General features: G+C 20.6%; 8 protein-coding genes across 8 annotated transcripts; 4 read left to right on the plus strand and 4 right to left on the minus strand. All coding sequences in view use genetic code 6, as the record gives it.

Annotated features, from left to right (window-relative positions):
• Positions 1-923: 923 nt before the first annotated feature.
• Positions 924-3,863, plus strand: TTHERM_00430150 (hypothetical protein; the record flags this gene model as incomplete). The annotated part of the gene is made up of 2 exons (XM_001011339.2): positions 924-3,072; positions 3,802-3,863. The coding sequence occupies 2 exons, from the start codon at positions 924-926 to the stop codon at positions 3,861-3,863; spliced, it is 2,211 nt and encodes a 736-aa protein (XP_001011339.2).
• A 3,259-nt stretch (positions 3,864-7,122) lies between these two features.
• Positions 7,123-7,899, minus strand: TTHERM_00430140 (transmembrane protein, putative; the record flags this gene model as incomplete). Its single annotated transcript, XM_001011338.3, has 1 exon — positions 7,123-7,899. The coding sequence occupies one exon, from the start codon at positions 7,897-7,899 to the stop codon at positions 7,123-7,125; it is 777 nt and encodes a 258-aa protein (XP_001011338.2).
• Positions 7,900-9,096: 1,197 nt separating this feature from the next.
• On the plus strand, positions 9,097-9,911 carry TTHERM_00430130 (hypothetical protein; the record flags this gene model as incomplete). The annotated part of the gene is made up of 2 exons (XM_001011337.2): positions 9,097-9,829; positions 9,889-9,911. The coding sequence occupies 2 exons, from the start codon at positions 9,097-9,099 to the stop codon at positions 9,909-9,911; spliced, it is 756 nt and encodes a 251-aa protein (XP_001011337.2).
• Positions 9,912-13,539: 3,628 nt separating this feature from the next.
• Positions 13,540-13,872, plus strand: TTHERM_000430119 (hypothetical protein; the record flags this gene model as incomplete). The annotated part of the gene is made up of 1 exon (XM_012799448.1): positions 13,540-13,872. One exon carries the CDS (start codon positions 13,540-13,542, stop codon positions 13,870-13,872), a length of 333 nt encoding a protein of 110 aa, XP_012654902.1.
• A 501-nt stretch (positions 13,873-14,373) lies between these two features.
• Positions 14,374-15,351, minus strand: TTHERM_00430120 (hypothetical protein; the record flags this gene model as incomplete). Its single annotated transcript, XM_001011336.2, has 2 exons — positions 14,374-14,499; positions 14,635-15,351. The coding sequence occupies 2 exons, from the start codon at positions 15,349-15,351 to the stop codon at positions 14,374-14,376; spliced, it is 843 nt and encodes a 280-aa protein (XP_001011336.2).
• A 796-nt stretch (positions 15,352-16,147) lies between these two features.
• Positions 16,148-16,568, plus strand: TTHERM_000430109 (hypothetical protein; the record flags this gene model as incomplete). Its single annotated transcript, XM_012799449.1, has 2 exons — positions 16,148-16,226; positions 16,453-16,568. The coding sequence occupies 2 exons, from the start codon at positions 16,148-16,150 to the stop codon at positions 16,566-16,568; spliced, it is 195 nt and encodes a 64-aa protein (XP_012654903.1).
• A 1,891-nt stretch (positions 16,569-18,459) lies between these two features.
• On the minus strand, positions 18,460-19,326 carry TTHERM_00430110 (hypothetical protein; the record flags this gene model as incomplete). Its single annotated transcript, XM_001011335.2, has 2 exons — positions 18,460-18,605; positions 18,825-19,326. The coding sequence occupies 2 exons, from the start codon at positions 19,324-19,326 to the stop codon at positions 18,460-18,462; spliced, it is 648 nt and encodes a 215-aa protein (XP_001011335.2).
• A 1,689-nt stretch (positions 19,327-21,015) lies between these two features.
• On the minus strand, positions 21,016-21,804 carry TTHERM_00430100 (hypothetical protein; the record flags this gene model as incomplete). Its single annotated transcript, XM_001011334.2, has 1 exon — positions 21,016-21,804. The coding sequence occupies one exon, from the start codon at positions 21,802-21,804 to the stop codon at positions 21,016-21,018; it is 789 nt and encodes a 262-aa protein (XP_001011334.2).
• Between the last annotated feature and the right edge of the window lie 1,918 nt (positions 21,805-23,722).

Here is a 23,722-nt window from a genome sequence, read left to right on the forward strand (position 1 = left end):
TAGAAAGTTATTTATAAATAGTCTATAAGAAATTTATAATTAATTAGCTAATTTGAATAAAAGCATCTACTAAAAAAATATTCTAAATTTTTTTTTTAAGTTCTATTTTCTTGATTTTTGAGTCTAAAAAAACTTTTATATTTATTAACAAAGATTTTATTCAATATAAAAATATGTAAAAAATTCACTTTTTATATGATATCCTTTAATAAATAATTTTTAACAAAAAAGATAAAAAGATAATATTTTTAACACTGAATCTAAAATTTATTTTATTTTATTGCTCTATTAAATGAAATTTTCAAAAGAAAATAATAGTTTTTCGTGAACTTACTCATTTAATAGACTTTTTTTAAAAAAAATACCCAACAAATAAAATTATCAAAAAAGTTTTATTTTTAATAAAAATTACATCAGATTAAGTTAAAATAATTTTTAGTTAATCTATTAATTTAATAGACTCTTTGAAAAAGAAAGACACAATAAATGACAACCAAACAAACTAAGATCAATTTTTCAAAATTGAGTTAGATTGAGTCAAATATTTGTAAATAAGAATTTTTATTTAATCTACTAATTTGATAGACTCTTTGAAAAGAAAGACATAATAAATAAAAACCAAACACAAGAAATTTCAATTTAAAAAAACTTGCAAGAGAAATTAATTATTTTATAAAATGTAAGATCAAAATATTATTTTGAATCTCTGTATTTGATCTCATTTAATAAAATTAATTTTTAAATGATTTAGTATTCAATTATTCAACCAAAAGAAATTAAAGAAATAGTAGCTATAAATTAAAAGTGAGCAAATATTTATTATTATAAATCAGTGCCTAGAATTTAAATTCAAAAACTGATTTGAACTTAAAAATATTTATATAAAAAATAAATTATACAAAAAATTAAACAAAACTAAGAAAATGAAATTGAATTCTGATTCAAATAAACCACGCATTGGCTTAACATAAGATCAGGTTTTTCAAAATGAATACCTAAGTTATTTAAAGTAGTTATCTAAAGAAGAAGATTTAAATTTGATGTCAGAAATAATTTAACCTGAATTGTTCAACATTAATGAAATTTCTAGTTTCAAAGAATAACTAATTTAAAATAAATTCCAGCCTCTCTAATTGAATTTTCCTATTGAAAAAGGATTTGATGTCATTTCTAACAGCTTATAAGAGCTAGATAATAAAATTGTAAATTTAGAACAATAACTTTGTATTGGAGAAAAGTAAAATGGTGTAAAAGATGAAGAGATATAAAATCTAAGAACAGATTATTTTTTGGACAATAACAGATTATAATTAAATAGATTGGAGTTTAATTATGCTAAATTAAAAGAAGGAGATTAAAAATGCAATTATTAATAAACATAAAAATCTTATCCAGTTCAAGCTTAAATATTATAATTCTCACATGATTTATATCAGAAAGATCATTTTAGTTTAGACAATGATCTATAACAGAAGATTTAGTTTCACATGGTTGGTTAATCTTTGAAAGAAATAGGAGATTTGGTAAAATTAGATTAGTCACTTAATGCTTGGAAAAAATAACTGTAAAATATAAAAATGTTCACTCTAAATTTATATGATTTACATAAAAAGTCTACTTTTTTATCATTATTGAGATATTTGATAAGCATTAAAAGTAATGTGCTTTGCATTTAAGATATTGAAATTAGGGATCGTTATAATAAAATTAAAAAGAAAAAAGGTATAAAAAATTCTGAAGCCTTTGAACTACTTGATGAGGCATATTAAATCTGTTTAAAGAATAGAAATCTACAATCACTTGAAATCATCAGCTCTAATCCAATTAATTTCGATTCGTTCTTATCTGCTATGACTAATGTTGATTTAGCAATTAGCAATATCTGCTTTTTGAGTTTGAAAATAAATGATGTAAATGTAGAGTAGCAGCAGCTTTGCACTTTCTTTTCATGTTTGAAAGAACTTCAGTATTTATAACACTTGACTCTTAATAGTTTAAAAATTAGTGAATAAGAAACATTAAATAGCTTGAATTAAGTTTTAAAAAAGTAAAAATATATAACTCTTTAAATTAGTTATTTAAGTAATTTGGTAGATCTTAATTTAAATTTAGAATAAGCGTAGTTTTTGAATCTTCAAATTGATTTAGCTGAATCTCAGTTAACAAAAAAGTAATAGCTAAATCTCTTTGTTAGTTTATAAAGGGCTAGACATTTAATATCTATTGAATTGGATATATATCATGACTAAGGGTCAAGTAGTGAGCAAGAAAAATAACAACAGAATAACTAAGTAGTGTAATAGCAAGAGAATAAAAAGGAAAAAAAAATAAATGGAACGAGTTAAAAAATAAATAATACCAAAAAATAAAATCAAAGCAAAAAATAAAAAGGAAAAGAAAAAGTAGCAGGAGAAATTGAAAACTTAAATAATGAAAATTTTGAAATTGATGACAAAGACTTATTGTAACTTTTCTTAGATAGTTCTACTAAGTTAGAAAGTTATGATGTTAAAATCAAATACAGTCCCTTAATATTTAAAATTCTAATATTACAACTCAAAAACAGTTAACACTTATAATAAATGTAAATAAACTTTTAATCATATGATTATATTGATGTATCTTAGATAGAAGAAGTTAAAGATCAAAACATTAAAAATAAATCTACAAAGCAAATGATTGAGTAAGAAGTACTAGAAATGGATTTGTTAGATATGTTTGCAGTTCTTAAAAAATGTTAAAAATTAGATCTATTCAAACTAAAACACGATTGCATTTATTTTGAGTACTTTAAAGTTATAAAAGACATTGATTTATACTCTCTGAGGCTAAAAATAAATCCTAAATATAGTAATATTAAATAGGTTTTACTATTTAAAAACTAATTCTCTTTTGATTTTGATAAACTTAAAAGAGTTAGTATAACTTCGCCTTACGATATAGATGATTTGATGATTATTGACAATTTATGCAGACACCTTAGTGCCTGCCCTAAAGTTGAGAGCATAAAACTAAATCTTTTTGATGATTACAGCACAAAAATTTGCAGAGAAAAGTAGAACTATGAATATGGTAATATCCAATTTTTTAGCAGGTTAGAGAATTTAAAATACTTAGAAAATCTGGATTTGAATATTCCAATTAATCAAAATGTACTTGATTCTTTATCAAACTTTTTGAATGCTAGCTAGAATTTAAAATGCCTCACTTTTTGTAGAAATTTATATTACTATCAGTACGAAACAGACTACACTAAATTCTTTTAGGCTGTAAAGAAATGCTAAACACTGAAGCAGATAGATTTAGATTTTTAAATAGAATAAATTAATATTTATCAACAGGTTTGTTTAGAAACTTATGAGCAATAGAAAGTTAACTTATTTTATTAACCATTTAGTGATTTCATCTCATCAACCAAGAATAGAGTAATTTATGTATATTACCATGAACAAATCCTAAATAAGATAAATTTTCTCATGATTCTGAACTCATTAAAAAACTAAAAAGAAGTTATTTATTTTAATTTTGAAGAAAAAATATTATAATAACTATGCAAAGATAGTGATTTGGATAAAATTCTGTAGAAGTGCTTACAATAAGGGAAAATAACTTAAGTACAAACTTTCCCTTATTCAATTTATTTTTATTGAAACAAAAAAAATATTAATTTTTAATTAGTTTTGTGTTTGATTAATTGTTAATGAAAGTTATTATTTTTGAATTAAAAATATAATTTACTGTATTTCTTATTATTTCTCTATAATTTTTTTTTGTTAAAATTTTTATTTTTTTATATCTTAGATTGTTCGTCTTCGTCTATTTTTAACAACTTAAATTAAAAGAATGTTTTGGAGGAAGAATGATAAATATATTTAGAATTTATTAATTAGAAAAAGGAAAATAAATATATGATAAAAAATATTTTAAAGAATTGAATAATAATAAAGAGTTAAGTGGCTTACAAGATTATATAAAACAGAAGAAAGTGAAAAAATATCAATAATTTGAGGTAATAAATTTTTAAATTAAATATACTTTTCAATAGGTTAGTATATTAATTATAGTGATAGTAGGGTAGTAAAATAGTAGAGTTCCTAACTGGCATTCTATCAATAATTGACCTTTTGAGTTTAAAAATTAAAATAAGTTTGAATGAATAATATATTTCAAATTATGTTTTTATTTTATTAATTTCAATTTTAAAAGCTCTTAATAAAGTATTGTAAAAATTCCGTAAATCTTTAACTAAAAAAAATTATTTACAATATTTTTAAATTTATTAATATACTCTATTTAAGAAAAATAAATGTAATATATTTTAGGTATCTGATTAAATAAATTTTGTAATAACAAATATAAATTTTTAAATTAATTAGCTAATCAATCATATATTTTTATTTTGAGTGCTTTAAGAAAAAATTTTGTATTTATGAATGTGTGTCTATCGTCAATTATTTTTAAATATTAATTAAAAAATGAATACATTAAATAATAATATTAATTCAAAATTTATTTAAAATAAATAACTAATAAGAAATTTATATACTCAAGCAATAACCATTTTATCTAAGCACTATTAATATAAACTTTTTAAATTTTCAGATGCAGAAAAAATTCTTTTCATATAGTAACTAAATTCGATTTTTAGAGGCTAGATATCTTTCAAAAGAGAGCCTAAAATTATTTTATTGTGGAGTTCATTATCTAGCTATTCAAAGAATGTGAGGTTCTTTAATTTTCTACTTTTATTTTCAATAAAATATATCAAAGGATTAACAATTTCATTTTCAATCTCCTTTAAATGTTTTTCTTTTAATTCTTCTTATTCTTTTTTATCAAACTTATCATAAAAATATTAATTATTTTATTAAAAAATTTAGTTGACTGTAACAGACTATAAAAATGAAGAAGTACTTAAACTTCTAATTAAGTTTCCATATCCTTTGCAATTTTATTCTCCATATGAAAAATTGTAGTGATTACCTTATAAATTGATAATTCTGATATTTTTATTTACTTAGATGAGTTCACTTAATGAATTTAACAAGGTTTCATCAAATTTAATATTCAACTGTAAATCATATAAGAATCTGAAATTATTTAATTTTTAAAACAAAAGACATTCTTAATTAATTGGAGTTATTACTCCAGTAATTTCTGATTCTTAATTAGTTTAATAGTAATTTTATGTATCTTAAATATTAATACTGATCTTCTATAATTTTTCAGAAGCTTGTAGAGATGAAAGTAATAAATTTAATTACTCATGGGTTTTCATATTTTAGTTGTTTGAATCATATTTAAATTCTATCAAATTACTCAATTTAAAAAAAATTGGATTATACATATTTAGCATATCAGATTGTACCTCTTGTTACAAATGCATTTTAGAGCTATTTTCAATTTTATTACATTTTTAATATTAAATTTAATAATTGCATAGCTTTAAATACACATTCTCTAAATTTTACTGACAGCCAATAATGTCCAATATATTTTTAAAGTCCACTCTAGCAGATTTAATTTATTTAAATTCATAAAGAAATGCTTAATAGTATTAATTTGTTGTAAAATTTTCGTTTGATTTTAACTAAAATTTTTTCAAAAACATATTTTTTTGAAGGTATTCTAACAAATTGTCAGCTAATAATTAGCTTATCTCAATATCAAGATCAATCTCATGAAGCTCTTTAAGGCTATTTAAATGATTTAATAATTTGTAAGATTAATTATTCTTTAAACTGTACTAATAATTTTCAATTACTTCCTCTTACATAATTTCTTCTTCTTAATCTTTCTCCTCTTTATCGCTATCTTCTTAATCTGAATATTTACTTCCATTGTCATCATAATATTCTTAATATTCATCTTAATCATAGCTTTTATCTTGATCATCAACATATCCTTCTGATTCAATGTCATCATCCTCATTTTTATCATACATTTATTCTTGATCTGATCTATTTTTCTCATTTATCTTACTTTTCTTTTACTTCTAATACAAAGATAGCTCGAAATTAATAACTAAAAATTTTAGACTCGAAGAAGAAGAAATTGATTTAAAAAAGTTGTCTAACTTTCTATTGGTCATTTATTACTTTTAAATGCCTAGTATTATTTTGAGATACTTCAAGTTCTCAAATTAAAATACAAAATCAAAGTTTTTAGGTAAGTAATAAATACTTATATTAGCTGACACTAATTTTCTGACTACACTATTGAAAGCCTGTATTTTTTCTGCTGTATCTAATATAAATCTTGTGCAATCTAAAGAGCTTAAGTATGGAAGCTAAGATAAAATATTTAGCAAACTTAGCTATTCTTATTCACAAATAGAGCTCTATATTGACAAATTCTAAATGTAAGTAAATCCTAAATCAATATTCTAAAGAGATTTTATAAAAGGCTTTGCAAAAAAGGGTATATTTTATATCCATAAACTTTAAATAGCTCTTTATTAGATTATAGAATCAAACAAAAGTTATAAGTAGGTTTGGTAAGTATTCATTTCCTACTTTTTTAAATATCCATCTCCTTTTATATTTACTATATTAAAGTTAAAGGTTGAAGCTATGCAATTTGCTGCAAGCAATATGCTAAGCATATTATTTATGTCAAAATTTAAAGTTATTACTTTAGTATCTACAGTCGATGGCATTAAATCAAAGATAAGTTCATTTGAATTAATCTTTTCAATAAATTTTTGATTTACTTTACCCCCTAATTCAAAATTAATAAAGTTTAATCTTTTTTCATTGCTTAGTTTTTCTTGTAAATTTATTTTAAATTGGTCAGGCTATTTCAAGGTACTCTCGCTGAATTCAAAATAGTTTAAGCCATCAATTTCCTAATTTGAAAAAAATTAATACATTTAGCAAGATCTGTAAATAGAACTATTTGAATCACCTTCCTCTAAGCTCTTTGTGTTGATAATATTCATAGTTTAGTATTCTAAATTTATTCTATTGAACTGTCTGTTAAAAACTTAATTCATAAATAGAATTACTTTGTATTTAATATCATCTATATCCTAATGATTGTCACACAATATTTATGAACCACTATTTTCTAATTAAATTTGATTTGTCGTTATTTAATCAGTTTCTAATAATTTAAAATCTTTCAATATATTTAAGTATTACTCCTTGTTAAATTTGTAATAATCAATTTTTTGCTTGAGTTCTTTGATCCTAATATCTTATTTACTTTATTTCTTCTTTAAGCTTTTCTCTTTCTATTTTTAAACTTCTCCTGATAGTTTTTCCTAATTAATTTATTATCCATAATCATGATCTTATTCGTATTTATTAGAATCCTCAAACACATTAATTATTTCTTACTCATTAAATTCATAATCACTTTAATTATTATCACAATTACTTGAATCCCTTTTATCTTTAATATGTTTATACTCATCAGCCATTTCACTTTCAGAGCTAATGTCAACATCTTAGATTCTTTCATTATTATTTAATCTTTTTATGTTTCCTTCTGCAGAACTATTTCTACTCCTAGAACTTCTGCTAATGCTTCTACTTCTGCTTATTCTTCTAATTCTGCTTATGCTTCTACTTCTGCTACTGCTTATGCTACTACCTCTGCTTATACTTATACTTCTACTTCTGCTTCTGCTTATACTTCTACTTCTGCTTCTGCTTATACTTCTACTTCTTCTTCTGCTTATACTTCTACTACTACTTCTGCTTCTTATACGTCTGCTTTTATTTCTGTAAAAATAATTTCTATAAACATAACTTTTGCTTCTTTCATTTAGTTGTTCATCATCTGAATAACAATAATCATAATCATCATTTATTGAATTATAATTTTATTATTCTGTTTAAAAATGTATATTATCAAACATCCTTGATTATTATTTATATTTAGAAAGCTCTACATTTTTGCTGACTTCTTCAAAGTAGTTTTTTTGAAATTTGATTTGTTCTTTAAAGTCTTTTTGGCATTTATTTTGGTCTCTAAAATTTCTTTAATATCTTCCTCTCATTTTTCTTCCTTGGAAATTTATATATTTTATTTTATTTTATTTTTTTTACATTTTAAATATAATGTCCAACTATTTATAAAGTATTTGCGTAATGTTAAAAACAAATAATCTAGAAATTTTATAGAAAATTTATTCATAAATAGTCTATAAGAATTTTATAATTAGTTGTCTAATTTGATTAAATGCATCTACTAAAAAAAATATTATATCTTTAAATATTAAGTTCTATTTTCTTATTCTTTTACATTCTTTAGAAAGTATAAAGAAACTTTTATACAGATTTAATTTAACAAAGATTTTATTCAATATAAAAATATGTAAAAAATTCACTTTTTATATGATCTCCTTAATAGGTAATTAATTTCTAACAAAAAAGATAAAAAGAGTTTTAGAATAATCTTTTTAACACATAATCTAAAATTTATTTTATTTTATCACTCTATTTAAGGAATATTTATTTGAAAGCAAATAATATGAAAATTTTACTTCTTGGGTTAAACCTTTAGTAATAATAGTTTTTCATAAACATGCCTACTCATTTAATATATTTTTTTTTAAAGAAAGAAACAATATATGAATTAGATTGAGTTAAACCTTAGAAATAATAATTTTTAGTTAATCTACTAATTTACTAGAATCTTTGAAAAAGAAAGACACAATAATCATCAATCCAAAAAAAAAAATCAATTTAAAAGAAATCGCGTCAGTCAGGTTTAAATCTATAGAAATAAGAATTTTTAGTTAATCTATTAATTTAATAGACTCTTTGAAAAAGAAAGACACAATAAATGATCACCAAACCAAAAAAAATCTCAATTGAAAAAAAACTGTATTTGAAATTATTTTATAAAATCTATGATTAAATATTATTTTTCATCTGTATGTATGATCTCATTTAATGAAATTAATTTTTAGATCATTTCCAATCAAACAGAAATTAAAGAAATAGTTGTTATAAATTAAAAGTGAGCAAATATTTATTATTATAACTTTGTGTCTAGAATTTAAAAGTTATTCAAAAACTTATTTGGCCTTAAAAATATTTATATATAAAAAATAAATAATACATAAAATTAAACAAATATAGGAAAATGAAATTGAATTCTGATTCAAATAAACCAGGCATTGGCTTAACATAAGATCAGGTTTTTCAAAATGAATACTTAAGTTATTTAAAGCAGTTATCTAAAGAAGAAGATTTAAATTTGATGTCAGAAATAATTTAACCTTAATTGTTCAACATTAATGAAATTTCTAGTTTCAAAGAATAACTAATTTAAAATAAATTCGAGCCTCTCTAATTAATTTTTCCTATTAAAAATGGATTTGATGTCATTTCTAAAAACTTAAATGAGCTAGATAATAAAATTGTAAAGCTAGAACAATAACTTTGTATCGGAGAAAATTAAAATGGTTTAGGTGATGAAGAGATATAAAATCTAAGAACAGATTATTTTTTGGACAATAACAGATAATAATTAAATAGATTGGAGTTTAGTTATCCTAAATTATAAGATGAGGAGCAAAAATATAATTATTAATAAACATAAATATCTCATTCAGTTCAAGCTTAAATATTATAATTCTCACATGATTTATATCAGAAAAGTCATTTTAGTTTAGACTATGATCTATAACAGAAGATTTAGTTTCACATGGTTGGTTAATCTTTGAAAGAAACAGGAGATTTAGTAAAATTAGATTAGTCACTTAATGCTTGGAAAAAATAACTTTAAAATATAAAAATGTTCACTCTAAATTTATATGATTTTAGTAAGAAGTCTACTTTTTTATCATTATTGAGATATTTGATAAGCATTAAAAGTAATTTTCTTTGCATTTAAGATGTTGAAATTAGACATCATAATAATAAAATTAAAAAGAAAAAAGGTATAAAAAACTCTGAAGCCTTTGAACTACTTGATGAGGCATATTAAATCTGCTTAAAGAATAGAAATCTACAATCACTTGAAATCACCAGCTCTAATCCAATTAATTTCGATTCGTTCTTATCTGCAATGACTAATGTTGATTTAGCAATTAGCAATATCTGTTTTTTGAGTTTGGAAATAAAAGATGTAAATGTAGAGCAGTAGCAGCTTTGCACTTTCTTTTCATGTTTGAAAGAACTTCAGTATTTATAACACTTGACTCTTAGTAGTTTAAAAATTACTGAATAAGAAACATTAAATAGCCTGAATTAAGTTTTAAAAAAGTAAAAATATGTAACTCTTTAAATTAGTTATTTAACTGATTCAGTAGATCTTAATTTAAATTTAGAGTAAGCGCAGTTTTTGAATCTTCAAATTGATTTAGCTGAGTTTCAATTAACAAAAAAGCAATAGCTAAATCTCTTTGTTAGTTTATAAAGGGCTAGACATTTAATATCTATTAAATTAGATATATATCATGACTAAGGGTCAAGTAGTGTGCAAGAAAAATAACAACAAAATAACTAAGTAGTGTAATAGCAAGAGAATAAAAAGGAAAAAAAAATAAGTGGATTGAATTAAAAATTAAATAATTCCAAGAAATAAAATCAAAGCAAAAAATAAAAAGGAAATGAAAAAGTAACAGGTGAAATTGAAAACTCAATTAATGAAAATTTTGAATTTGAAGATAAAGACTTATTGTAACTATTCTTAGATAGTTCCTCTAAGTTAGAAAGTTATGATGTTAAAATCAAATACAGTCCCTTAATATTTAAAATTCTACTATTACAACTAAAAAACAGCTTGCACTTATAATAAATGAAAATAAACTTTAAATCATATGATTATAGATATTTATCTTACAGAGAAGTCAAAGATCAAAGCATTAAAAATAAATCTACAAAGCAAATGGTTGAGTAAGAAGTACTAGAAATGGATTTGTTAGATATGTTTGCAGTTCTTAAAAACTGTTAAAGACTAGATCTATTCAAACTAAAACACGATTGCATTTATTTTGAGTACTTTAAAGTTATAAAAGACATTGATTTATACTCTCTGAGGCTATACATAAATCCAAAAGATAGTGATATTAAATAGGTTTTACTTTTTAAAAACTAATTCTCTTTTGATTTTGATAAACTTAAAAGAGTTAGTATAACTTCGCCTTACGATATAGATGATTTGATGATTATTGACAATTTATGCAGACACCTTAGTGTCTGCCCTAAAGTTGAGAGCATAAAACTAAATCTTTTTGATGATTACAACACAAAAATTTGCAGAGAAAAGTAGAACTATGAATATGGTAATATCCAATTTTTTAGCAGGTTAGAGAATTTAAAATACTTAGAAAATCTGGATTTGAATATTCCAATTAATCAAAATGTACTTGATTCTTTATCAAACTTTTTGAATGCTAGCTAGAATTTAAAATGCCTCACTTTTTGTAGAAATTTATATTACTATCAGTACGAAACAGACTACACTAAATTCTTTTAGGCGATAAAGAAATGCTAGTCGTTGAAGCTGATAGATTTAGATTTTTAAATAGAATAAATTAATATTTATCAACAGGTTTATTTAGATACTTATGAGCAATAAAAAGTTAACTTATTTTATTAACCATTTAGTGATTTCATCTTATCAACCAAGAATAGAGTAATCTATGTATATTACCATGAACAAATCCTAAATAAGATAAATTTTCTCATGATTTTGAACTCTCTAAAAAACTAAAAAGAAGTTATTTATTTTAATTTTGAAGAAAAAATATTATAATAACTATGCAAAGATAGTGATTTGGATAAACTTCTGTAGAAGTGCTTACTGTAAGGGAAAATAACTTAAGTAAAAAATTTCCCTTATTCAATTTACTTTTATTGAAATTAAATAAATAAAATGTTTGTTTTTTAATTTTTAATCAGTAGTCTTGTTTTATTTCAAAATTAAAAAGTTCTAAAAAGTACTCAGACTCATAAATCTTTTAGCCTTCATAATTATTATAATATTCGCAATGACTCTATGTGTTTTTATCACCTTTCATTTCATTTTATACTTATTTTTAGTTATTCATACTCTTATTTTCTTTATTTAGTTTTGTTTAAGGATAAATAGAGTTTTTGTTTCTTCAAAATAATCATTTTAAAAATTATCAAATTTTTTGACAAAAATAAATATTATTTTATCTATTTATTTTGTTTGTACTCAAGTCCTTTAAAAATTTTCTTTTTACTTTTTCTTATTATATAATTAATAAAAAATTGATTGATAACTAATTAATATGAATGATAAGTATTAATTTAAATAATTAAAAAGTTTTCATCCATCACTAATTTTATTTAAATAGTTATCAACATTTATATTGATGCTAATTACATTCATTTTAAACTAGACAAAAAACATTAATAAAAATCGTGATGTTAAATAAAAAAATTATATCCTCCTCACTATTTACATCAAAAACTATTTAACAAATTAAATACATCTATCTACACATAATGCATTAAGTAAATATGTAAATTTTGTTAACCATACAGTGCTAGGTAAATTATTATAAATCCAATACAGTATAAAATTAGTAATTACAGTAGACCAATTTAGATAGTATAAACATATATTTATTAAACTAAACAAATCATTTTTGTAATAAGATAGTTTCTAATATATTGATTGATAAGTAATATGAACTTCTTCTCATATAAATAATTAATAATTATTTTTTTTCTTTTGCTTATTAAACAATATATTGATTTTTATGTTTAAAAAAAATAAATTATGATTGTACTCATTTGATTAAATAGAAACAAATACCTTTTAAATAATTATTTTTTATTTTTCATTCTGAATTTTCAAATGATTAAAAAATATTGCTAATAATAGTAGTGATTTTTACTAATTTTCAGATTTTGAGTGAGTCACTTTACTTTATTGAGTAGATGTCTATATTTATTACAAAAATAATTAATATAATTACTTAAGTTAGATAGTTATTTAATTAAAATAAAGTTAATTCGCTGTAGATCGTCATTAATTTAGGGAAGAATACATAATGGGAATTTTAGAAAATATCTATATATTTTTTTAAATAATTATTGTTGAAGATATAATTCTTTATTGAAAACATTTTTAAAAGCATGGTAGATTTAATTTAAAAAATATAATTTATTTTCATTCAACCATAAATATAAACTATTCATTACATTTTTTAAAAATTAATACATTTTTAGTTAATAAGGCTAAGATTGATGACGTATAATATTTCTTATTGTGATCAGAGAGATTTATATAGATATATAAATGAAGTAAGTACAAAAATATTAAAAACTTTAAAAAAATAATTAAAAAATGAACGAGCAAATTAATTTTTTTGCCAATTAGTAATCAATGTGAAATTATTTATTTGCATAAAGAGTCAGTACACTCATATTTTTTTTCAATTTTGTAATATTATGATCGATTGTTTTTGATTTCATACTATTTTAACAATTTTTAAGAAAGTGTAAATAGTAAACAAAAATGAGAAAAGGAAATTTAAAAAAAGAAAGATGATTTAGAACGTATTTATTACTGTCTGATAATAGATATTTAAGATAATAAAAAACAATGCTTTATTTAAATAATATATATTTGCGAATTTTCAGGTTTATTAAGAAATTTTTATCAAAATTAACAAAAAAAGAAAAAAATAATTAAAGAATAGTTAATGATATAAGAAAAGTGAAAGGGATTTTTAATGAACTTATAACAATAAGAAACAAACAATTAATCAATCTATCAATCATTCTTTATGTAAATAAAAAAAATATAATCAATATTAAAAATGTATAATTCAACTTATTTTTGTCAATTACTAATTAATGTTAAGTTATTTATTTTAATAGAAAGGGATAAACATACACCAATTATTTTGTTTCAATTTTTTAATATTATGATTGATTGTTTTGGATACTCACTACTTTACAAATAATTGAGGAAGTGTAAAGAGTAAAAAAATTCAGAAAAAAAAATAATGTTAAAGCAAGTTGATTTAGTATTTATTGTTATCTGATAATAGATATTTTAGATAAAGAAAGACAATGTTCTCCTTAAATCATAATTAGTTTATGCTTTTAATTTTTTAGGAAATTAGTATTTAGTAATAAGAAAAAGAAAAAAATAATGAATAAATACTTATTAATATTTTAAAAAATGAAAGCAAGTTATTTTGATAAATTCTAAACAATAATTAATAAACAATCATTTTTGATATAAATAAAGAAAATACTGTAAATCATAATTAATTAAGTCTTCTTTATATTAAGGTGCTATTAAGATGTTCTGGAGTTTGATACCTTCTTTTTGTCTAAAAAATACCACTATTGAAATTAGGTCTTATCTCATGAGGGTTTATAGTATTAATTTCCCTCTATTAATAACTGATTTTAATCTTTATTTATATCAGTAAATAGTTAACTCTTCAAATTCACTTGGATCTCTAATGCAATTTTGTAAGAATTAAATCTTTTATTAGACCTCTTACTTGTTAACGACTTTAGATCTTTCTAACCAAGCAATGCTCTCATTCTATAAAAAATCCAGAAGCACCAATTTATAAAATTTATGAGTTATTAAATACTTCACCACCGAATAATTGAAAGAGTGGCTTTTCATATATCTTCCTAACTATTTTTAAAGATTTTTAAATTTATTGATTGATACTTCTTTCGCAAATTTATTGTCCTTTATTTATTTAAAGTACTTCAAGAATGCTTATACTATATTCTTAAGAATGTTTTATGTATTTTATTTTTTGCTTTCTGTGCATAGAGTTTCAGAAAAATTTTTATTTTAGCTTTGTGTATCATTATTTATAATAGAAGTAGAGATATCATTATTTTCACTTTTAAAATACTAATCAAATGTGTTTTATTAAATTTGTATAATCTCATTTTTGTTTGAAATGCTATTATAGCTCTGATTAAATTATTAGTTCTCGTAATTATTATTATCATAGCTTTTTAAATTATGCGTTTATTGTTGTTTCTAAATAGCATTTCCTTATATTTCTTACAAATTAAAATAAGGTTAACACTACTATTGATCTGTCAAGTCAACTTGGCTCATCATCTCTTGATTATTTTAATACTAATTAGTCAAGCTTTCTTTTTTTCTTTCAAATGAGTCAATATTAAGATTACACGAGTGGTCTCGTTTTATATCTAAACTAAAAATTTCTAAAAAGTACTCAGGTTCATAAATCTTTTGGCCATCATTATTATAATAATATTCTAAATCTTTCTACCTTCTTTAATCATTTTTAATTTCATATTTTACATAGTTTTAGTGATATATACTTTAATTTTCTTGGTAAAGTTTTGTTTAAGGCTAGATAGAGTTATGTGATACTTCAAAATAATCAGTTTTATAAATTATCATATTTTTTGACAAAAATATATGCTATTTTATATTTGTTTTTACTTAAGTACTATAAATAATTTCTTTTTACTTATTCTTATTACTAAATAAAAAATTGACTCGAAGTTAATTAATATGTACGATAAGTATTAATTTAAATGATTATAAAACCTTCAACACTGATTTTATTTAAAAACATAGAAATCTTAATGTTCAATAAATATAAGTAAGTCCTCACTATTTACATCAAGTAATACTTCAATGAGTTAATATATTTTCTACAAATTTTAGGTTAAGTAAATATGCATAATTTTATTAACCTTAGAGTATAGAGTGCAAGGCAGAGTATTACTCATTAAATTAAAAACAGTATAAAATAAGTAATTATAGAAGACCAATTTAGATAATATAAAAATAAATTTATTATATATTGTTATTCTCGAATAATCATTTATCAAAGTATGAGATAAATATTTAGTAGAGTAATAAATATTACTTTTTAAATTAAAATAAAATGTAAAAATAATAAAAAAAGGTTTATTTAGAAATAAGTTTAGAAAGAACTTATATAAACAAAAAAACAAAAAATGTATAATCAAAGATTTAAATTTTTGAAAATTTTTATGTCTAACACTTACCATAAAACCTAGTTAACTTGCGAACAGCAAATTATTTTTGATATAACGAGGTTTTCATTCATTAAAAATTTGTTAAAAATTGTTTTTAAAAAAGTCTAAAAAGTAGCCCTCCAAGGAAAATACTTGGAAGGCGAAAAAATAGTGTGGCAGAGAGGTTTTTTACCTGTACTGATCTAAAAATGCTCCGATTGTAAATTCTCTAAAATATAAATGAAAGAAAAAAAATAACACATTAGTCAAGTTTCACAAAATTTTTGAGTAAAATATTTGCCTTTAATTTCAATTTAAATTATTATACTTTTAGTTTGTTTACTTCCTCTAAAAAAGTTAATAAATAATAGCTTATTAATTTTTTTTCTAATTCACCAAAAAACTTAGATTGTTAAATTAAATTTCTTCTTTATATTTACAAGTTTTATTAAACATTTATAATATGAATTAAAACAAAACTTAATTTTTTTTTGCTTTTTAAAATATCGCATAGACCATACAATACAATTATTAGTTGAGAAAATTATAAAAAAGTAATAGATCTAACTTAGAAAGAAATAAATGATTTATTAATCATTCAAATATTGTTAGTTAGGATAATAATATTGATGACGTATTATATTTTTTAAATTAACTCTTTTAGTATTCATATTTATATAAAAAAACATGTCTAAAATAATAAAAACAAAAACAATTAAGATTAAATTTATTTATTCAATTATTAATCAATATTAAATTATTTATTTATTTTCAAAAGCAATAAATACAATAATAATTTTTTTCAATTTTTACAACATTATGTTTGTTTTGGGTTCATACTATTTTAAAAGTAATTGAGGAAATGTAAATAGTAAAGAAAAATTGGATAAATAAATTTTATCTTATAGCGAGTTGATTTAGTATTTATTATTGTTTGTTTGGTAATAGATATTTTAGATAAAAAAAAACAATACTTTAATTAAATCAATCATAATTTTTTGTGAGTTTTTTAATTTATTAGTAAATTAGTATTTAAGGTGAAGTAAATAAGAAGAAAATAGTGAGTAAATAAATAATTATTTTTATAAAAATGAAATATTTTTGATAAATTCCAAATAATAATTAATAAACAGTTACTGTTTAAAAAATGAATACCATCAATCCAAATTAATTAATGCTTTTTTATATTATGATATCTTGCTAAAATGTTCTGTAATTTGATTAAGGACATTAAACAAGAGTTTGGAAAATTTTTTTCTAGGTACTTACTTAATATGAAGTTTTTTTAATTTTAGGTTTCTAACTATAAGATACTAAAGATAAAATAGAGTTTCTTGAAAGAAAATAAAATTCTAATTATAAGGAAATAGTAGTGTATACTGAATGATTTTAAATCAAAGGATTAAAGGTCAGATATTATTTTTTTATCAGACGAATTTATCAGAATTAATTTTTAAAAAAATCACCCTTACAGATAAACATTCTAAAAAAATTCTTTAGTAGGATCTGGAAAAAATCCTTTAATTAGTTCCTTGATTAGACATTTTTTAGTGTTCTTTTTTTAGGGTTGCATAAAGTATGCCAAGTGAAATATGAGAGATTATTCTCTAAAACTGGCTTTATTCTAAATAAATAAAACTAAGATAATTAATTTAAATTAAATTTCTTCATTAATATATTTAAAGTTTTTTACAAATTTTATTCAACATTTATAGTATGAATGAAGGATTATAAAACTTAATTTTTTTTTATTTATTTAAAATATTGCTTTTGACCATATATTCATTTTTTGAAAAATTATTAAAATATGATGATAGATCTAACTTCAAAAAAAGCAATAATGCATTAATCATTCAAGCAATGGATTTAAAACTTTTCTATTTAAATTGCCATAATATATTTTTAGTTAATAAGAATATATTATTCATGACGTATTATATTTTTTAAATTACTTCTTTTAGTGGTCATAGATAGATGTAAAAAGAAAACAATTCTAAAAATAATAAAAAGTAATATTATGATTGTTTTGGGATCTATACAACTTTAAAAACAATTGAGGAAATGTAAATAGTAAATAAATATAAGATAAAGAAATTTAATCTAATAAGGTGTTTAGAACTTATTGTTGTTTGATAATAGATATTTTAGATAACAAAAAATAATGCTTTACTTCAATCATAAAATTTTGTGATTTTTTAATTTATTTGTAAATTAGTATTTAAGATTAAGATAAAAGAAGAAAATAATAATGAGTAAATAAATAGTTATTGATTTTTTAAAATGAATTATGATAAATTCCAAATAATAATTAACAAAAAGTTACTGTTTAAATAAATTAATAAAATACCATTAATCCTAGTTAATTAAGGCTTTTTTACATTAAACATCTTACTAATGTGTTCTGTATTACCTGCTATATAAAATTCTATCATTTTAAATTCAATTAGGCCTTAATTAATGAGGATTAGTGGTATTAATTCTTCCTTTTTTTGTTAATAATTGACTGTAAACTTATTTTAAATCAGTAAATAGTCAACTCATCAAATTTCTTTGGATCACTAATGCAATTTTGCAAAAATAAAATTTTTTCTTAGACTTCTTACTTGTTAACGACTTTAGATCTTTCTAACCAATTGATGCTCTCGTTCTCTAAAAAATTCATAAGTACTAGTTTATAAAATTTATGAGTTATTAAATATTTCACCACTGAATAGTTGAAAGAGTGGCTTTACAAATACCTTCTTAACTATTTTTAAAAATTTTTTAATTTATTGATTGATACTTCTATTGTTAATTTATTGTCCTTCATATCTTTAAAATATTTGAAGAATGCATACACTATGTTCTTAAGAGTGTTTTATGTATTCAATTTTTTGCTTTCTATACACTAAATTTCACAAACAGACTCCTTTTAGCCTTGAGTATCATTTTTTATTTTAGAAGTAGAGTTATTATTGTTTTCAGTTTTTAAAAAAAACTATTCTTATACATTTGATTAATTTTGTATAATTTCATTTTTGTTTTCAAAGCTATTTTAGCTCTAATTAAATTATTAATTCTTATAATTGCTGTTATCATAGCTTATTAAGCTATTATTAATATATTGTTGTTGCTAATTAGCATTTATCTATATTTCTTACTAATTGAAATAAGATAAATACTATTGATTTGTCAAATCAAATTGGCTAACAAACTCTTGATTATTTAGATACTAGTTAGTGAAGCTTTCTTTTTATTTTTCAGATTATCCAATATTTAAATTACATGAGTAGTCTTGTTTTAGGTCTAAATTAAAAAGCTCTAAAAAGTACTCTGGTTCATAAATCTTTTGACCATCATAATTTTAATGATATTCACAATTACTTTATGTTTTCTTATCATCTTTCATTGAATTTTTTATATATTTTTAGTGACTTATACTCTAATTATCTTGATAGTGTTTTATTTAAGGCTAAATAGAGTTATTTGATACTTCAAAATAATCAGATTTATAAATTTTCATATTTTTTGCCAAGAATAAATAATATTTTATCTTTATATTTTTATATTTTGCTTGTACGCAAGTAGTTTAAAAATTGTTTTTTGCTTATTTTTATTACTAAATAAAAATTTGATAAAAGAAAACTAATTAATATACTTAATAAGTATTAATTAAATGTTTAAAAATTTTCCATTATTGAATTTATGGAAGTAGTAATTATATATATTTTTATATCAATCATAACTTATGAAAACAAAATAATCAAAGAATTTGTAATGTTTAATAAATATAGGTAAGTCCTCGCTATTTATATCAAATAATACTTAACTAATTAAATATATTAACTACAAGTGATATGTTAAGTAAATATGTATAATTTTGTTAATCATAAATTGTTATGCAAAGTATTAGTTTAAATTAGGTAAAAACATTAGGCTAATTTAGGTAGTATAAAAATTTTTTATCTAAAACTTATTTATTAAGTTATTTCAAAACATTTATAATTAGGATAATTACTAATAAATTGATTAATAATTCGAACTTCTTCTTATATAAATAATTAATAATTTTTCTTTCTTTACCTAATAATATATTGATTTTTTAAATTAAAAAAATAATTAAGACTATCTTTGATTAAACAGATGCATCTATCTAGTTATTTTTAATTTTTTATTCATAATTTTCTGACCAAAAAAATTGCTAATTATAGAAATGCTTTTTAGTAATTTTCTGAATATGATTGAGTATTACTTTATTTCTTAGAAATGTAGTTAAAATACTTATTTATGATAGATAGTTATTTAATTGGAATAAATTTTATTTACTGTAATTCTTCACTAATTAAGGGAAGAATATATTTATTTATGGGTTTTGCAGAAATTATGGAGATGAGGTGAGGAATAAATTTAGAATTTTTATAATGTGAAAGAGTACAACTTTTTCTATATATAATTTAAAACAAATGTTTTAACTAATATTAGTTGAGTAAATAAATACTTACCTAATTATTTGAGCAGTTTTTTTAGATACCATCTAATCCCTCATAGAAAAGAAGTTCGATTTAAATATTTAAAAAAATTAGAATTGAATTCTGAAGAATTAATATAAATATTGATAAAATAAAAATCATTATATGTTTATGAATCTATAAGATTAATTAATATATAACTTACTTAATAACTATTTTGTTTATATTTATTGGCATTTATTTAAATACTATCAAATTTTTATAATAATTAAGATTAGTGATTGAAATATAGGATGAGAGAAAGAAATTTATGTAATAAATTGATAGTCAATATATTTTTGCGAACATAAGATTGATTTACATACAATAAATAAATAAATAGATGTGGATAATTATGCTTGCTTTTTATATTTATCCGAAATTGAAGATTCTTTGACTTTAATTAAGGGAAAACATAGTAAATTTAAAAAGTAAACAATATTTGATATTACAACATAAATTGAAAATTATTATAAAATATTAGATATTAATTTATTTTCAAGGATTTTTAAATTTTATTAGAAAAAACTTAATAATATTTTCTCTTTGTTGATTGATTTCACATAAATTAAAAATAAAAAATCCATCCATCAAACAGTGAGGAACATCTAATTCAATTTTTTAAAATAAAATTTTCTCTAACACTTATTTTTTTCTACTACTTCAAACTTTCCAAAGCATTCAACATTTTCATTCACCAAAAATTAAGAAGCATCAACTTATAAATTCTAAGGGTAACTAAGTAATTTCTCAACATAATAATGAAAGGAATGCCCTTTCATGTACCTCATAAGTTGCTTTCTAAAATTGAATAATTAATTGATTGATATTTAAAATATCATTTTCCCCCCTTTATTTATTAATTAAAAGTGCTTCAAATGTATTTTTAAAAATATTTTAAGAGATTTTTCTGCATTATTTTGATTCTATTTCATAATTTAATTTATTTTTTGCTTATAGTTTTTTATTTTAATTGTTAGTTTCTTTTTTAACCATAAATGAGGGAGTCTAATATCATTTTCTTATTTTAAATACAATTCTAATACATTTTGTTAAATTTCTATATTTAAATTATTGTTTTTGAGGCTATTTTACCATTAATTAACTTTATAAATGTAGTCTAATCCACTTAAATAATTGTTATATAGCTTTTTATAGTCTAGCATATTATTTTTTACTTAACTATCTTAACTATCCTCATTCTAACCGCACTGAGCCTTGCTCTTATCACTTATCTAATTGAAGCAAATCCCTTAAATATTTGACTATGATTATGCTTTTCTATTATCTTTTTAAGAGATATATCCAAGAATACTATTGTTATCTAAAAGGAATAAATAAATAATTTATTTTACTTATTTTAAATAAAATGTTGACATCCTAATTACAATTCTATCAACTATAATTGAATGAAGTCAGGTATTTAAATAGCTTTTATTAAGTAATGGAGATGCTTTTATCCTCATTATTTTAATCTCAGTTCTTATTACATCATAGTAAATGCGATTTTAAAAGATGAATAGAAAAATTAAATTTTTTAAGCAAATTCTTTTAAGTTTTTATCTTTTTAGTTGTCTCTTAGTTATTATAAAGAATATTCTATTTTTATTTGACAAAAAGTAACAAAATCATAAATGGCTACTTCAAATTATTCAGTAAAACATTGTAAAAACATTTCAAAATAAATAAAAAAATAATTTATTTTATAAATAAAAAGTTTATTATTGTTTTTTGTTTTTATTCCTAATAATAAAACTTTCTTTTATTGAAAAATTTACAGAATTTTATCAATATTATTTTTGAATGTTAAAATACAGTTCAAAGATTCTTTTGATTTTTGGTTGTTTGAAAAAATTACATAAAAAAGAGAAAAAACACTTCTTAATTAATGAATTAAAATGACATAAAAATTTGTTCTTTTGTTTGATTTTAAAATTAACTAACATCAAGATTAAATTGAGTCCTTTTTAATTAATAAAATATAAAACTAATTAAACATTTTTAAAATATTTATGATAATTTCTATCCTAAAAAATAGATCTATTTATAGATAGTTAGTTAATTAATTAATCTCTTTTCAATATACTTTTCATAAAATTATATTTTGTATCATTATAAATAGAATATGTCGATTAATTAATTTCTTCTTTTTCCTTTTAATTAATTAATATCTTTTAAATATTTTATCGATGTAATATAATTTTATAAAAATCAAATATTAATTATTTAAGAAGAGTCATCTACTTTTATCTATTTTTGAACACTTATAAAAAGATATAACCCAATTTACTTTTTTGATGCTAAATCTTAGTTTTTTAAATAAAAAACACATAACTGTATTTAAAGCATTATGCTTATAAAATAATTAATAATAAAATTTAGTTTATCATTTTCATTCATTTTCTTCAAGTCTTTTTCTTCTTCAATCTTTAAAGCTTTAATTAAATGAAATATTTTTTAATTTATAATATTTATCTTATTGCATTTAAAAAAAAATAATCATACATTATACCTTACATAATTCTTCTAATTTAAGTGACTCGGATATGACAAAATAAACTCTATGTGTTTAGGGGGGCACGGGGCGGAGGTTGGCAAGAATTAATGAGGATTGAGGAAAATATTTTATAAATTTAGGTCCTAATGATAATAGCAAAAGCATCTAATTGAAGTAAAATGTTAGAACAATTTAAATTAAATATTGTTAGTTTTAAAAAATAATTTAAAATACAAATATTTTCTTATAATAATAACAAATGATTTAAACATACATTAATTACCTAATAAATACATTTAATGATATAAAAAAGGTTATTTTATCATATTATTTTATATCTTAGTTAAAATATTAGAAGCATTTTAATTAAATATTTTTAGTATTAAAAAAATAATTTAAATTAAAAATATTTTCTTATAATAACATTTAAACATACATTAATTACCTAATAAATACAGAGGATTATTTTAGATTTAAGTTGCTTGCAATTTGTTTGGTTTTGGATTAAAAATATTTTTAATTAGAAAGTAATTGAATATGTAAATAAACAAATAATTAATTGATTTGGTCATACAATTAAAATAATTCTGAAATTTTTTTTCTTAAATAAAATGAATTTTAATAAAGAAAGCAAGCAAGCATGCAAGTAATAATTTATTGATTTTTTTATTAATTTATAAGATAATTTATTTTATCAAATTAAGAAGCAATTGAAATTTTCTACGAATTTACCGAAGTGAGTTTTTGAATAAGAAGTTGAATAAGATATTTATTTTTATTAATTTTTGTGTGTATTTTGG

This window comes from Tetrahymena thermophila, assembly GCF_000189635.1.
Source record: "Tetrahymena thermophila SB210 genomic scaffold scf_8254470, whole genome shotgun sequence".
NCBI lineage: Eukaryota > Ciliophora > Oligohymenophorea > Hymenostomatida > Tetrahymenidae > Tetrahymena > Tetrahymena thermophila.